This window comes from Syngnathus acus, chromosome 12 (assembly GCF_901709675.1).
Source record: "Syngnathus acus chromosome 12, fSynAcu1.2, whole genome shotgun sequence".
Taxonomy (NCBI): domain Eukaryota; kingdom Metazoa; phylum Chordata; class Actinopteri; order Syngnathiformes; family Syngnathidae; genus Syngnathus; species Syngnathus acus.
The window spans coordinates 4,043,995-4,059,511 of NC_051097.1; the positions used below are offsets into that span (position 1 = coordinate 4,043,995).

The 15,517-nt window shown below is 38.4% G+C and overlaps 3 protein-coding genes across 9 annotated transcripts in view; 2 read left to right on the forward strand and 1 right to left on the reverse strand.

Annotated features, from left to right (window-relative positions):
* Positions 1-15,517, reverse strand: part of LOC119131662 (lymphocyte antigen 75-like) — a 1,013,224-nt gene that overhangs the window by 471,026 nt on the left and 526,681 nt on the right. The gene's annotated exons all lie outside the window — the stretch shown is intronic.
* LOC119131727 (C-type mannose receptor 2-like) overlaps positions 1-15,517 on the forward strand; it is a 399,366-nt gene that overhangs the window by 305,823 nt on the left and 78,026 nt on the right. The window lies entirely within an intron of this gene.
* sh3bp2 (SH3-domain binding protein 2) lies at positions 239-14,106 on the forward strand. 5 transcript variants are annotated; one of them, XM_037266391.1, is made up of 14 exons: positions 5,502-6,015; positions 6,138-6,151; positions 6,569-6,711; positions 7,476-7,578; positions 7,699-7,816; positions 7,946-8,013; positions 8,089-8,174; positions 8,245-8,322; positions 8,788-9,508; positions 12,267-12,390; positions 12,662-12,717; positions 12,931-13,006; positions 13,179-13,238; positions 13,344-14,106. In XM_037266391.1, the coding sequence occupies exons 1-14, from the start codon at positions 5,998-6,000 to the stop codon at positions 13,467-13,469; spliced, it is 1,791 nt and encodes a 596-aa protein (XP_037122286.1). In that variant the 5' UTR covers positions 5,502-5,997; the 3' UTR covers positions 13,470-14,106. The 5 variants fall into 5 exon arrangements, with proteins under 5 accessions (XP_037122287.1, XP_037122288.1, XP_037122285.1 ...); XM_037266392.1 differs by lacking the exons at positions 5,502-6,015; positions 6,138-6,151 and adding an exon at positions 239-495; XM_037266390.1 differs by lacking the exons at positions 5,502-6,015; positions 6,138-6,151 and adding an exon at positions 2,786-3,097 and having other exon boundaries at positions 12,270-12,390; positions 13,344-14,025.

The window sequence follows — 15,517 nt, forward strand, 5'->3', positions numbered from 1 at the left end:
AAAGGAAAAATTGTTTTTTTTATAAATTTTATAAGTCCTTTTAATTACTTTTTTTTTTATTGCTAAAAAGCTAGAAAAAAAATGAAAATACAGCAAAGTAGAATTTTTACCAAGTGTTGGAAAAAAACTACTGTTGAAACCTGATGTCTGGGATTATTCAAGTTTCTAGTGTAGGTGTTTATGAAATACTGACCAGATGTTTGAGGGAGTTATCTATAAAGAGGAAGTAAACACAGAATCGGAGTGCTGTCAAACCAGCACATTTGTAGTAGGAATTTGGGCATGCACTGGAACTGTGTTTCTTTTGTAATTGTTTAAGCGTCTGAATGAAAACCGTAGCTATTTTTGCTTTGGTGGAATGGAGGCTGCCCTGACACTGTGCACAGTAGCTCTGAAAATCCGTGTCAGGAAGTGATCTGGGCTGGAACTCAGCGGCACCGAGACCTGCAATAACACACTCAGAGGAGCTGCTCAACTTAACACTGCACTAGATGGGTGAGTTTGCTTCAAAATTGAAAGCTCACTTATCATGCTCTAACTTTTACTTTCTCACTTTTATACTTTCAGTTTGTATTTACTTCAGTGCTTCTTGTTTATGATGAAATGTTTAACATCCCTGAGAGTTAATACACCTTCTAATTCTTTGCTTGTTAAAAAAAATGTTGGGGTAAACTTTTTGCAGGTTAATTAATATGATCACTATTTACTAATGCTGCATATTCAGACATTGTTAGAAAATGGTAGTACAATATGTTCTATTTGGTAAGCGCCACTTCAAATTCGACTTTTTGTTGTTGTCACTAGTCACCCATTGTGCACATCGCAGGACAGTCAGCAGTGATAAACCAATCAGATAACGACAACAATTGTGACACCATGCTCAGCATTTGCAAAGGCAAAGTAAGGTGAATCGGGATTCTGAATTGTTAAAAACAAAAACTTAAAATTAAAAAAACAGTCATTGCTATTTGTGAGCATGTGCACTCACTATTCTGAAGGGCCAGAGTATATTATATTAGGTACACATAAAAGATAAAATCAGATTTTGCAACAACAACAATCTACCATGCTCACGACTCGAAGGTGAGAAAATAAGAAACACAATGAAAATAAAATAAGTGACTGTTACTTGAAAACAAATAAACACAATGTCATATAAAACAGTTCAATGTTTTCAACTGCCCGACGCTCAGCTTGTTCCCTTCAAAAGCACAGAAGTCCATACCTGAGCAAAATCTTCTTTTCGTTTTTGTTATGCTGCTTGTTGATTGTTAATTTCACTTTTTCTCATGAACAATCTTTTCTGTGTACTTTCCCTTCAACTGATATAGTGTCATAGCCAAAAGGGTTAATTGGCACTTGCTTAAAATATTCTTCTCAAGTCCTTGTCACAACCTCACTGTACCAGGTCGACAACTTCACTAAGCAATCTTGGTGACACTATTACCTGATGCTAATTTAAGAATTTAACAAAATAACGCAGCCTTTTATCTTTAACATTATAGTCATTCACCCGTTGGCAGTAAGGCTAAAAAAAAAATCAAAAATCAAACAATAACCCAATTTCCCAGCCCTTACGCTACCATGTATATCCAAACTGAGCCACAAAAATAAACACGTAATGGAAATCTAGCCAAAGAGGTGTTTTCACAGAAACAGATGAAGGACCACACTGGCCACATCAGGTGTCTTCACATGAGCGATCGTCTGACATGGGCCACCCAGACACATAATGAAATAGTAGTATAGTGAATCTGTCTTCACAAATTTCCCATAGTATCATTAAAACCTGCTCGAGTTGATTGTTAGGGAATTTTGCAGTATATAAGGTAAGCGGTTTTCGTGATGATGTCAGCGCCATGAGGAGAATGTGGGATAATGGTGTAGACAGGTTTATAACAATTCCTGGAACGTGGCGTGCATTCTCGTCAGAGGCATCACCTGTTTAATACATGCGGTTAAATAGAGGAAACATCACTGACAGTGCCAGGATATCAAGACTCCACTTTGGAAATTACAATTCCAAATGATGATGTAACAATGATGTCTGTTGGTACTGTTGTGTTGCTTGCTGCCAGACAAAGACCGAGCTTGTGGTTTGAGATTATTGTATTTACTCACTGACTGTAACAGGAAGTAGTTTGTCACACTAACTGTAATTCAACAGTTTTATGGGTGTTTTGTTAATTAAATTAGACAAATTAGACCTTAATTTTCTCCTATACAGCAGTCACGTGTTGTGATAATTAGCGCAATACATTAGCTTTGGTTAATTGATAAATGAAGTTATATTTTTCATAAAATAGGTCATTGGTGGGCTGATGGTTTACTCACCTGACTTCCGTGCAGGAAGTGTGAGTTCAGTTCCCACTCAGTGGGAAAGTCTCATTGAGAGGTTTGCTGTTGAAGATGTGATTTTTTTTTTTTTTTGCAATGAAATACAAAACCTAATAACCATTATACAAGTGGTTAGGGTTAAAGTCACTTGTGGAACACCTTTACATGTAATGTGGCTTCACAATATGCTTCTCTGGTGAGTTACCTGGGAGAGACAATATGGTCGACAGCAGTTTATCTGGTAGCAAAGGATGGAAAGTCCCCCCATCTTTCTCAGGTCTTTGTGTCCACATGAAGAGCATGTTTGTGTAGAGGTGTGGGTGTTTCCTACCAACCAATCGCATTGTGACTAACCCAAGGCAGGAAGGAAGTACACTTCAGGCATCTGACCAATCACCCACCTGCAGGAAGTTAGAAGACTTCAAACCTGCTTTGCAGAATTAAAGGAAGACACAACTCAGTGACCTTTTCTTTTTTACTTTGACCTTCCATACATCTCTCTAAGGCTACATTGGATCATTTCGCAACAATTGGCAACCCGCTCTGATCATTCAGTCTCCTCTTACAGTACGGATCTCACCTACACAACTGTCGCTCAATTGAACTAGAAATTCAGTCTGCATCAAGATACGTGAGGCAAAAAAAATGCTCGACTGGGATTTACTACCATCGACATGTATGTTCCATCTGTGAGAAAATCCACTGTGTGGAGCTCCAAAGCGAGGGTCAGGATGTGTTTTCAGGAACAGAGTGATGTCATGTAAGTAGGAACCTTCCTTTTTTGCAGTCTTGTGTAGAATTGGATTTTTAATGAAATACATTTAATAATAATAATAATTATTAATATCATTAAATAAATTCTTAAAATATTTTATTTCTATTATATTTAATTGACTTTCTTTCAGACTTTCTTTGTTTTTTTTTTAGGAAACTCCGAACTAGGTTATATATCCAGCAGCATTGTGTTTATGGTGTTAAGCACACTTCTATCTTGTTGAGGGTTAGTGCAACACTGAGAATTAAATACCCACCTACACCATTTGGAATTTCTTCGAGCTGTTTGGCGGAAACGAGGCCATACAAACTTCCGTCATGCGAGACATCATGCACAAAATACTTCACTATACCATGCAAAGGCCCAATTCACCATCAAATGAACCAACATTGTAAATTTGTGTGGAATCAAATGCTATTGTCACGCATGAGTCAGAAATGGGATTTATTTTTATGGCATCTGTTTTCATTCATGTAAGTTATGCACTTTCAGTGACCAAAGAAGCTATTACAGTCAGGGTTTTTGAAACTGTTATCAGTGTGAGATAATACTGCATTCCAAGTAAGTTGTTGCTAGGCTAATGGTTTGTGTTAGAAAATGGGACATTTCCAGGAAGTGTTTTAGTTTTCATTCTCTGTCAGGGGGGAGGATGGGCGTGGGATCGGATTCGTCTTCATGCCTTTTGCTCTTTCGCTTTACCTTACCATTTGATTCAATACTTACCGTGTAGCATTAGCCATATAGTTGAAAATAATCTATTTATCTTGGCAGATTGACATGAGTGGCTATAGTTTTATTAGTGAGAGGAAATGCTCAGAGGGGTCCTTAAAGGCTCAGATCGAAAAATTTAAGCTGATTTTTCATTCAGTACATCCTCTAAGAGGAGGAAGTGACCTCGTCTGACACTTTAGAGTACATTTGGGCAAAAAGAAAAAACACTTTCATTTTCAGAATGAAAGTTTCATTGTACTTCATGTAACTAAAAAAATAATAGAAATAAATTGTGCACATAACTTTTAACACCCCAGTGCACCTACACTGTCTATGAAAATAGAATCCCAAAAATTAGAAAATTCCAAAATAACAATAATATTAATTAATGTTACTCCTACTTTGGAGTTGATCCCCTAGAAATGCGACCATAGTTATAGCACCATTATGCTTTAGTTTCCTTTGCTGCCTGTGTGTTGGATTTGCTCCACACGGGGGGATGGTACAGGAAATCCACCCTTCCCATTTGATAAACAGAAGGAGAACCCAAACCTCTGCCATACCGAGATGATGATAGTGGCGGTGTTCGCGCCTGAGAAAAAACCACACACATCTTCTGCGTGTCTTCTTAGATACGCGCCACCCTGATGATTGACTGACGTCTCATCTTTTAGCTGTGTTCCGGTTCAGTCTCTATTGGTCTGCCATGCCTTTCATTCCTGACGGTTGACTCCTTTTGGCCGCAGAGTTGTCAGCATTTCAAATTACAAGATGACTCATACTCTAACTATGTTCTTAGTGCATTTTAAATGGGACTTAAAGCTTTGAATTCGGAATAGTTTAGTCATGCTCAATGGATTTATTTCTGTAAACACACAGCGATCAAGTGGGATTATAAACACTCTGCTTTGTGATGCTGGTGGGTAATTGTTTCCAGGCAAACATTCAAATGAGTTAAACATATAATAAAAGGATATGATCCCCTTTAAGTGTATTTTATGATTTTACAACGTTAGTATGAATTCTGGAATTACACTTTCCTGGCACCTGTTGGACAAAAAAAAGACTACAGTCCTACATCACACTTTGTCCTACTTGCCATCAATGGTGTCCTTCTACTGTGGTATCACAAAATAAATTTTAATCCTTCTGATTTGGTCAGATGATTTGAACTTTTACTCTTATTGTCTTGCAAGGCTCTCATGTTTTTCCGACGATGCCATTAAATGTGCAAAGGCTCACTTGGAGTTGTATTATTTTAACTATTGTAACTTTAGATAGTTTATTATATACTTAGAAAACATAAGACTTGACTGTGTAAAGACTGATCCTCAGCAAAATCCTGAATTGACTCCACAAGGAAAAAAATACTTTTGATTGACGTCAGGAATAAAAAAAATGGTCATACTATTAATACCAAAATTCCACTGCTTCGATGTAATCCAAAAACTCACATCATACTATGACACGTTAATGTTTAAGAATGTAGTTGGACTGCAGTACATCAAGTCAGATGTTTATACAGTTGTGTACTGTGACAGCGAAAGGGAGCAGATGCCTTCACTCTTTATAGGCTACACACACACACACATCATCATCTACCCCGACACTCTGAGGTCTGCTGATAAACTGGAAGTTCCTCGTAAACTCATTTGAGGATGAAGGGCTTGACTTGGGATGTTTATTTTGAAACAAACGCACACACACGCACACATTACATAAAACCTCAACTGAAATGATTCTTGGCACGAATATTTCCTGTTTGGAGTGTTTGTTTGCTGATGTCAGGGCACTATCTCAGCTTAGGTGTGTGAGGGAGGTCATGTATGGAACAGGTTTTCCAGTAAGAGACAACCATGAAGAGGCAAAAGATAGACCTGATCTGGATCCATTAAAAGGTCCAGCCATAGAGCTTCTGCCGTATACGGTGGCCGTCTCCATTGTCAATCTGCTAAGAGACAGCCATGCAATGTTGAGCATTAAAACAAAACGTGACAGCATATAGAACAGGTCACGTCTTCTCAGTGCTGCAAAGGAATGTGTGAGATCATTTCTTCTGGCATTCATCCAGCGAAAACAAGGATGTGCCAACCATACTGCAGCTAACATTTCATGTTCGTTTACAAGTCATCACATTTAGAAAAGTGAGTCAATGGATATCGTCCGTCAGGGGAATGCTGTTAAGGCTTTTTGTATGTGTTCTTTATTTGCTTTTAAATGTCGTAGTCTATTGTTTTGTAATGCCTTTAAATTGTGTATTTTTAATTATGTGAGGCACAGTAAATTGTGTGTTTTTTAATTATGTGCGGCACAGTCTCATCAAAACAGGTACGTTTTATTTGTATTACACAGTTTTGTTTACTAATTTATTTATCAAGGGACAGTACATATGAATGAACATTTCTGTCAATATGCCAGTTAGCCAGAATTTGTGATTTTTCTGTTATCTCATTTATATTTGTTGTTTGTATTATTTTAAGGACAAAATTTTGTCTGCACCAGGAGTTAACATACAGTTAGCAGAATATCTGCTTTTTGAATTTGCGTGGCTTTCCATAAAGGATAGTCATTGCTGTCTACTGACTGATTTTTTGTCAGAGCACACATTGCAAGAACTCAATGCTCCGCCATTTCATTTTTATAAATCTTAGCGAAGGGTTGTGCTCACTATTAATTACTATGTTAAGCCTTTGTCTCTAACTGTGGCTCACTTTTATTGTCAACTTCCCATTTCTTTTCATGCAGAACCATGTCAGCTCAGGAGGTGTGTTGGCCTGTGCCAATGCGAGCCATCGGAGCCCAGAACCTCCTCACTATGCCTGGTGGAGTTTCTATAGCAGGATACCTCCACAAGAAGGGAGCCAATCAGTTTGCTAGTCTCATGAGATGTGAGTAAATATTGAGAAAACCTAATCCAATTTCTAGATGACTCTAGGTAGGGGTGTACCCTTATGTTTTATTTTACAATGTGTATCCATATAAAGCTTAATGATAGGACACAATGTGATAGGTGTATATATATATATATACACACATATAAACACATATATATATACTATATACACATATAAACACACACATTTTGGGGGGGTGAACGGTAGAATTTGATATGACAAAGTCGATTTTGGTACATGATTAAATAACCGGAACTTAGTTTGAAATATTCCCTGATGCGTGCAAGCTGGTGAGAAGTTTTGCTGTGAACACACTCGACTTGATTCGCAACCCGACACTTGCTGCAGTAAGCATTTAAATTTTAATTTAAAATGAAATGAAATAAAAATTTAAACATGTTGCAAAATTGTTTGCGACAACTAAAACTGCAAATATTTTTGCAACCTTTTATGAACCCTGACAAAATCTAAAATTCACTGGTCGCAAGTATTCTCCACTTGGTGAGAACTGAAATTGATACTTTATTTATTTTAAAGAAATTGATACAACAGTTGTGTATTGATACTATCAGAGAGTTACTAAATAATAATAATTAATTCATTAATACATATTCACATTTACAAAACAAATAAGATGTTAAGCGACATTTCCAACAACAATCCATAAATATTAAATCTGTGAAGAATTACATATAGTGAGTGCTCTTATTATCGATCAAAACAGATTATTAAGTGGTTTTTGTTGTTGTTTTTTTCAGGGCCATTGAGGTACATCATCGTCCACAAGGGCTGTGTGTACTACTTTAAAAGTAGTACGTCTCCTGCACCACACGGAGCGTTCTCTCTAAACGGTTACAATAGGTCAGCAGCAGAATTTTCTCTCTTTTTTTAAATTATCCTTAGCTGCTAAGATTTGCATCTACCATTTAAAAGACAAATCATTACATTGTTGGCTATATCCCCCTCCCCCCTCTCCCACAGAGTGATGAGAGCAGCAGAGGAAACGACATCTAACAATGTTTTTCCGTTTAAGATGATCCACATCAGTAAAAAACACAGGACGTGGTTTTTCTCTGCAGCTAGTGAAGATGAGAGGAGGGTAGGAAGAATCACACCCAGACGTTATAAAGTAGCTGTAAAAGACTGGATGATTATTGTGATTTAGGGATGAACTAGGTCAACACTTCATGCACACACTTAACACATTATATTTTATGCCGTAATACAGACATGGATGCGATCCTTACGACATGAAATTGACCATTATAATGACAGGAAAGAGTCCCAGATTCCCAGGTAATCCAATTAATCGGAGGCATTTTCATGTTTCAATTTGCTTTCTTCCTGCAATCATTGTCTTTGTTGCCATAGTGACTCGGATTCAGATGCAGACAGTTTCTACGGGACCATTGAAAGGCCTTTGGATATTAAACACCCAATCAATAATGCAGACACTGGTAAGACATGCAGGAGGAATTGATTTTGGCTAAATTTGCTACTGAGCTACCCAATCCTCTCTGGATGTAGATTATGGTGAGGATGATGATGATGAAGATGAGCAAGACTATCTGAAGCCAGACAGTGACTGTGTTCCAACAAGTACAAGTAAGCACAACATATTCATGTACACGTTCACGCCAAAGTGTAGATCAATGATCCGTTTGTTACTGATGATTTGCAGAATGTTACTAAATGATATCAATTCTGCTTTGCTGCCATCTTGTGGCAATTATTGTAATTTATCATTTTTTGTTGGACGTCTCATTTCAAACAGTAGAGTTTGGCTATTCACGCTCTAACTTGTTCCCTAACATCTGCAAATACTGTATTGTAGCTGCATGCATATAATCCTATTGAAATCAAAATCAGTAAATAATATGTAAAAGTAAGCTTTCAAGGGTATCCATTTGAATTTACAGAGTATGCTAGGTTTGAGTGGGAAGTTTTCTACATGATTAATCATCATACATTATTGGATTGTCTTTGGACTGTGATTAATTAATTATTCGACAATAAAAATTCCTCAAAGAAAATGTTAACTGATTGGTAATGTCGGTTCTACTTCCACAGGTCGACCCACTGGCCCTCCACCTTCTTACCCGCCTCCTCCTGTTCCAATGATACCTCCGCGACCTTTTGGATCTTGTTTACAAACCCATAAAGGGCCACCACCTCCAATCCCATCACACAACCGAGTCAAAACCAGTGCAAACATTAGAAAAAACCCGCCCTCGATTTCTCCTCCCATCCTGAAGGACACAAACAAAGGTCCGCCTCCCGCTCCACCCTTCGCCGCCCAGATGCACAATCACGCCTCTCCTATCCCCCCACCCCTTCCTCCACCCAATTCACAGCGGCCTCTTAAAAACAGGATGCAGTCTGTGGTTGGACCAGGGACTGACAGAAAACACCAGAGGCCTTCATCCTCTGTTTCACTCCAATCCCCCACCACCATTCCCATCTGTGATCAGCTAGAAAGCAGGATGACTGTCAGTGATGGAGATCACTGCCCTCGTGATGCCGGAAAAAAACAGTCTGCTATCAAAAACCACCGCAGCAAGCCAAGCCAAGCACTGACCAAAGCAGCAAATTTTGAAGAGCCAATGCCAAAACCTCGAACGGCATTTCCCTCGGTGCCGACACCTTTCTGCTACCCACCATTTCCCTGTCACGCATCTCGAGCTACTCTTCTTCAAAGTGAACTGCACAAGTGTACAAATGCACCAAAAGCTCCAACAGTCAAGCCTCCACTGCCTTTAACCAAGCCCAGACAAACAGGCACACCTCTCCAGTAAGTTTTTCTCACATACACCTGACCGGTGACTCAACTCACTTCACGACAAGCACCAGTTTGGCAGATACAATCAGAACATTTTTTTTTTAATTTGAACTGTCTGTTCCCACTCCCATCAAGCAGTACTGTCAAAGTAAACATAAAAGAAAGATAATTCCAAATTGTATTGTCTGCGACCTGAATGCTAACAAACGATGGGAAACTACGAGAACAAGCGATACTTTGAAAGGAAATCAATTTGAAAACTGAAGTTGAGATGAGGTCTACCTTAACTAAGTGCACGAGCAAAACATCAATAGATGCAAATGAGCTAGATGTGAAACTCGCATACATGTTATTTATCTTTTAAAGTGGGATAAAATGAATATAGGGCGGCATGGTAGGACACTGGTTAGCACGTCCGCCTCACAGTTCAGAGGGTGCGGGTTCATTTCCACCTCCGGCCCTCCTTGTGTGGAGTTTGCATGTTCTCCCCCTGCCTTAGTGGGTTTTCTCCAGGCACTACGGTTTCTTCCTACATCCTAAAAACATGCATGGTAGATCGATTGAGTTGCCCGTAGGTGTGAGTGTGGATGGTTGTTTGTCTCTGTGTGCCCTGCGATTAGCTGGCAACCAGTTCAGGGTCGTGGTTTGGAAGTTACCTGGGCATTGGTTTTGTGGAGCGGGAAGAGGCACCAACCCTTCAGATGACTCTCATGAGGAATTTCCCTAAGCCGGTCCATAAACGCAATTGATCATATCTTCTCCACACGACACATCGGAACTGGGAAGCTGCCCTGCTCCATGGTATTTCATTAGCAGGTTATACAATGGATGGCTAGAATAAATGTGTGTCTTGTGTCTTGGTGTGCTGGAAACAGAAGACGTGGAGAACGTCTACATCTTTGTAGTTATCACTCACTGACCCTTACGGTGCTGAAAGTGTACTGAAAGATGGGTCTTGTTCCCTCAGCAATGAGGAACCTCTTAACAAGGTTAAAGGCCGACGCCGCAGACCCCAGAGAAATGATGTCTACACTTCGCCTGGAGATGTCTGAATTATAAAAATAATCCACGAGCAGCGTGAGGCTGGCATGGAAGATGGTGAATGACGAACTGTCGGGACTGGTGCCGTCCTGTGATGCTCTCCTATATCTTGTGGGCTGTGACTCCCAGAGAACATTCAAGACTGGAAATGACAGACTGGAAATCCTATAAAGACTCTTAAGAACTCTCAGGGTATCCAGTTAATTAGGACACTTGGGCAAAAAAAAATGGAAGTGGTATAACAGATCACAAATGTAAACTATCGGTGATGTAAATTAACGAGATAAAACCTGAAGATTCCAACTAATGAACTACTATTTTGTTGTTTCATACAATTTAGAATGTCACTTTTGTTTTTTTTTTGTTTTTTTCTTGGGCGGGGGTGACAAAAGTAATCGAAATCCCTTGTTGAAATCGGGGCGGGACAAGATAAGCAGAACTGCTTTATTCTATTTACCATTTCAGCAAGTCATGTGGTAGTAGTGTATGTAATGAAATTGTGATGAATGGTGATAATGTAAAAGTCAAAATAAACAAAAAAAACTTTAGATACACATCTAATCGGCATCTAAGGTATGTGGCAGTGATGGTGCTGTCAGCCTTTAAGCATTGGATGTCTGAACACAAATGTTGCTGGAACACATGTAGACAGACAATTTTTACAATGTTCACAGGCATATTTTCTTAACGGTTTGCAAAATAATAATAATAATAATTTCAGTATCGTACTGATGAGGTGAGAGGAGTTGAGACGTCTCTATAAACAAGATCCATCTTTGTCCTATACTACCCCCAGGTGGCCAAGGCAGACGTCAGACTGTACTATATAGCACAATACTATGCTATGCTAGCATCGTTACAATACAAAAATGTTGACTTTGATACTTATACCTGCATGGTTGCCAAAAAGGGACTACACGGTTTCAGCCCAATGCCAGTGATACGTACCTTGATACCATCTAAAAAATTTGCAAATAAGTCAAATAGAGTCGCGGCTCGGTGGCGCACTGGGTAGCACGTCCACCTCACAGTTAGGAGGGTGCGGGTTCGATTCCACCTCCGGCCCTCCCAGTGTGGAGTTTGGAAGTTCTCCCCGGGCCCGCGTGGGTTTTCTCTGGGCACTCCGGTTTCCTTCCACATCCTAAAAACATGCTTGGTAGGCCGACTGAGCACTTCAAATTGTCCCTGGGTGTGAGTGCAAATGGTTGTTTGTCTCTATGTGCCCTGCGATTGGCTGGCAACCGGTTCAGGGTGTCCCCCGCCTACTGCCCGATGACGGCTGGGATAGGCTCCAGCACACCCGCGACCCCCGATGGGACGAAGCGGTTCAGTAAATGGATGGATGGATAAAATAAGAGCAGCTAAACAACCTCAGATTCTTTTGACTTGTATAATTCAGAAATCACTTGAACACAAAACATAAACACTGACCATTCTTACGATATCAGTCCAGTACGGTATCAAAGTTTTGGGCCACCAATAGTAAACCGTAAATCAACAACTAGTAACAAGTAGACAGAGTGGAAAAAGAACATGGAAATAACACAGAAAGGTCCAAAATGAGATTTAAAGCCATCAATCAGATCACCTACTTGCCACATTTATTTATTACTGCAACATGTTCACTTCAGGTTGTACTAATAAAACTACGAAATCAAAGGGTGGTCTTGAAACTATAGTGCCTTCTAATGAAAGCAGTCCTACTATTTATACTGTGTTTTCCCACCAGAAGAGCATCCCCAGAAGGTCAAAGTTTCCGTTCATCAAGAGATAAGGACACTGAGATGCCCAAGAAGGAACAAGATTTGACTGAGAGCACTGAAGGAGATGTTTCCGATGAGGATTATGATGACGTAAGAAAAATTGACATTAATTTACATTAACAGTGAGCTCACTTCATTCATACTTTGGAACTAATTTATTTTCTGTATAAATTCACATTTTTATATGAACTTTTACTTATCCAGGAAGGCAATGCTGACCTGGCTGCAGACAGCAGCATGGACAAAAACAAACAAAAAAAATTATAATTCTTGATTTGTACTCAGATTAACACATCATGATCAACTCATATAAAAAGTTATAAAACATCTAAAAGTGCAAATATTTTTGTTTTATTTCCAGATGCATCTGCCACAATCCGTTTTCATTGACTCAACGGATACCAGCTTTGTAGAGAAGTATGACACTGATTTTGTGAATGATACTACTTTTGATCTTGATTTTTAGGGCTACTCTCTTGTGATGACATACTATCTACTAGTGGATCAATACTTTTCCGAGGAAATTCTATGATGACTACATTTGTGTAAACTACATGTAAAATAATTCTACTGTATCTATTTATATTTATTACTTCCATTGCTAATGCTTTGTGACTTTTGTTCCTGTAGATTATTTAAAGAGAGCTCTGTCTTTCCGCAAGATGGACTTTATGCCATTAGAAAATCTGGAACCAAAACCTCCAAGGTAAGAAAAAAAATTCAAGACTGCATTTTCAAAATAGGAAAAATAATGTATGTGTTAAAATATCTTATTGTTTCCACAGGCTTGTTTATATCCAGTGTTTTGTCAACAGCTGATGCTTTGATTTGTTTGTGCAACAGTGGCAATGTTGTAACAAATAATTCAATGTGTTCAGGTGCTGGTGGTATGGGATGTCAGCATAGGCAAAGCCAGAAATTACCGGTTGTTTGAAGAGGTACACAAAACTGTCTGTTACCTTTCATATTAGATCATTACATCAGTAGAAAATTGTCCATGCCAAACTGAAACTGTAAAATGTAATATCCTCTCTAAAACACAGGGTGACCTGGTGTTTCTGGACTGTGATGTGACCTTCCCGACTCTTTCAGCTCTGATCGAACACTACTACAGCCATCCTCTTCCTCAGCAGGGCTCGCTATGCCTGCAGAAACCTTATTCAAAATAAGCACCACGTTAATCAAGAGCAAGAACTCGCAATGTTAAAATGCTGACTACCATGGAGACAGACTTGCTTTAAATTCAATCAGAGCTAAATATGTCATTGTGTGAATACTTGTTGAATTGTGGAAAATCTTGGCTCAAAATAGCACTTTAAAATGTGATATTGTAGGTATTGTAATAACTGACAAATTGTCTCTTGTTGCTATACAAATATTCTGTGGCCTCTCAAGGAGAAAAAACAAAACAAGATGAAAATGTGTCATCACACAAAGGCAAGTCAACCTCAAAGAATTACAATCATATATAGCAGGCAAATGTAAAATTGGGTCTTGTGTTTTCAAATACAATATTTGACTGAACCTTCCTCTTGAGAAATAAGATTTCTCAGCCAATACCAGAGTGTTTTTGCAGCATTTTCTTTTAAATTTAAGAACAGTCAAACCTCTACATACAAATTTTATTCATTCGGGGACCTACTTCATATGTTGAATAGTCATATGTTGCACCAAATATTGCCATAATAATACATTGTAATTTGTTTAATTCATTCCAAAACCAAATAAACAACAATAACTCCTTAACAAATTCTGCAGATACTTACACATAGCAATAAAACAAATGCATTATATCAGAGAGATGTATGTAAAAAGAATCAAATTACAAAGAAATAATCAATGAAAAGGTTGTTTTTTTTATTGATATGGCAAAATTTACAGTGCAGAATTTTATTGTTTGTTAAAGTGTAACATAACAGTATCTGGATTCATCATTCTCATGCAGGTAACAGACAAGATGTTTCCAGTTATGATTGACCATCATCAAAACAACAATAGAACTCAGATTGTTGCCGTCCATGAATCATCATTACCAAACAATCTCTCTGTATTCTAATGCAAAGTTGTAGAAGTGCTACCAATGCAGTGGGATGGAAAGATGATCCCAGATGTTTGCAGTGACATCAAGTGTCGCTGTCTGTGGTGCTGAAGTCTTTAAAAAGAAAAATAGGATGAGCGCTATATGTTTATAGCACCGGTCTAATTGTTAATGTCATTTTTCAGACAAAATAGGTCATGTTTACTTTGAAAGGTTTCTCCCGTTTTCAGGTCCTGTCGGAGCTTCATGACACAATAAGCACATTGCAAGGTGCAGAACTCTAGGGCGGAACAAGCTTTAGGGGGTATCTGCAGCCATCAGCCATCACTAAAAAACTGATAGTCTGTAAAATTTGGCAACCAGCAACACAATGGAACAGCAAAAAGGCCCCCTGATCAAAACGGTGAAGAACAGTACCAGATCGGGAAGGAACGAAAGCTGAGCTTGATTCTAATAGATAGTCTCTTCAAAAATTAGACAACAAAATTAAGACTGTCAGTAAGGAATAAACTGAATATATAACTGAATCCTGAACTGAACTTGAAATTAATAATGAATTACTTTACTTCACTCTATTGCATACGCTTTCTATCTTAGCAGTATTTTAAGGTATAATGTACACTCAATGGCTACAAGTAGTGAGATTGGTGTCACCAGCTTGCAGGTATGGTATTAGTTATGCTATTAGAACCACTAGTTCCACGCGGGCCCCCTCTGGTGGTATGCAAAAGAATAAGTGCTCAGATCCTTCAGTTCTATTTGTTGTTGAATGAAATTTGCACTTAAGCATACAGAACAGTTTGTTTTCATACATTTATTTATAAACACAACATTGTTTATTATTCTGCACTATTACTTAGCTTCCATCCATTTTGTGAACCGCTTAGGATGATTATTATTATTATTATTGTTGTTGTTAATATTAATGATAATAAGAATACAACTGCCTTGTTTTGGATAAACACGTGTATTTTAGGTCATATTTTGTTACTTGGAGAGCTTAGTATTTTTTTCTGCTGTACTGTAAATAATCATATTAAACTGTCAATGTTTGGTTGTGGTGAGTAAAATCTTTTTGGGGAGGAAAAAGAAACGTTTTTGAGCTCGCTTTGAGTATTATTGATGATAAAGCCCATCAAATACATTCAATGCTTTTAGATGACTGAATAACTGAAATAC

Excerpts from the sequence above, each read along its gene's own strand:
- sh3bp2 (XM_037266389.1), top strand. The coding sequence starts at position 3,012 with ATGTATGTTCCATCTGTGAGAAAATCCACTGTGTGGAGCTCCAAAGCG. Across the intron at positions 13,007-13,178 it reads CTGGAACCAAAACCTCCAAG|GTGCTGGTGGTATGGGATGT; the intron begins GTAAGAAAAAAA and ends CAATGTGTTCAG. Across the intron at positions 13,239-13,343 it reads ATTACCGGTTGTTTGAAGAG|GGTGACCTGGTGTTTCTGGA; the intron begins GTACACAAAACT and ends TCTAAAACACAG.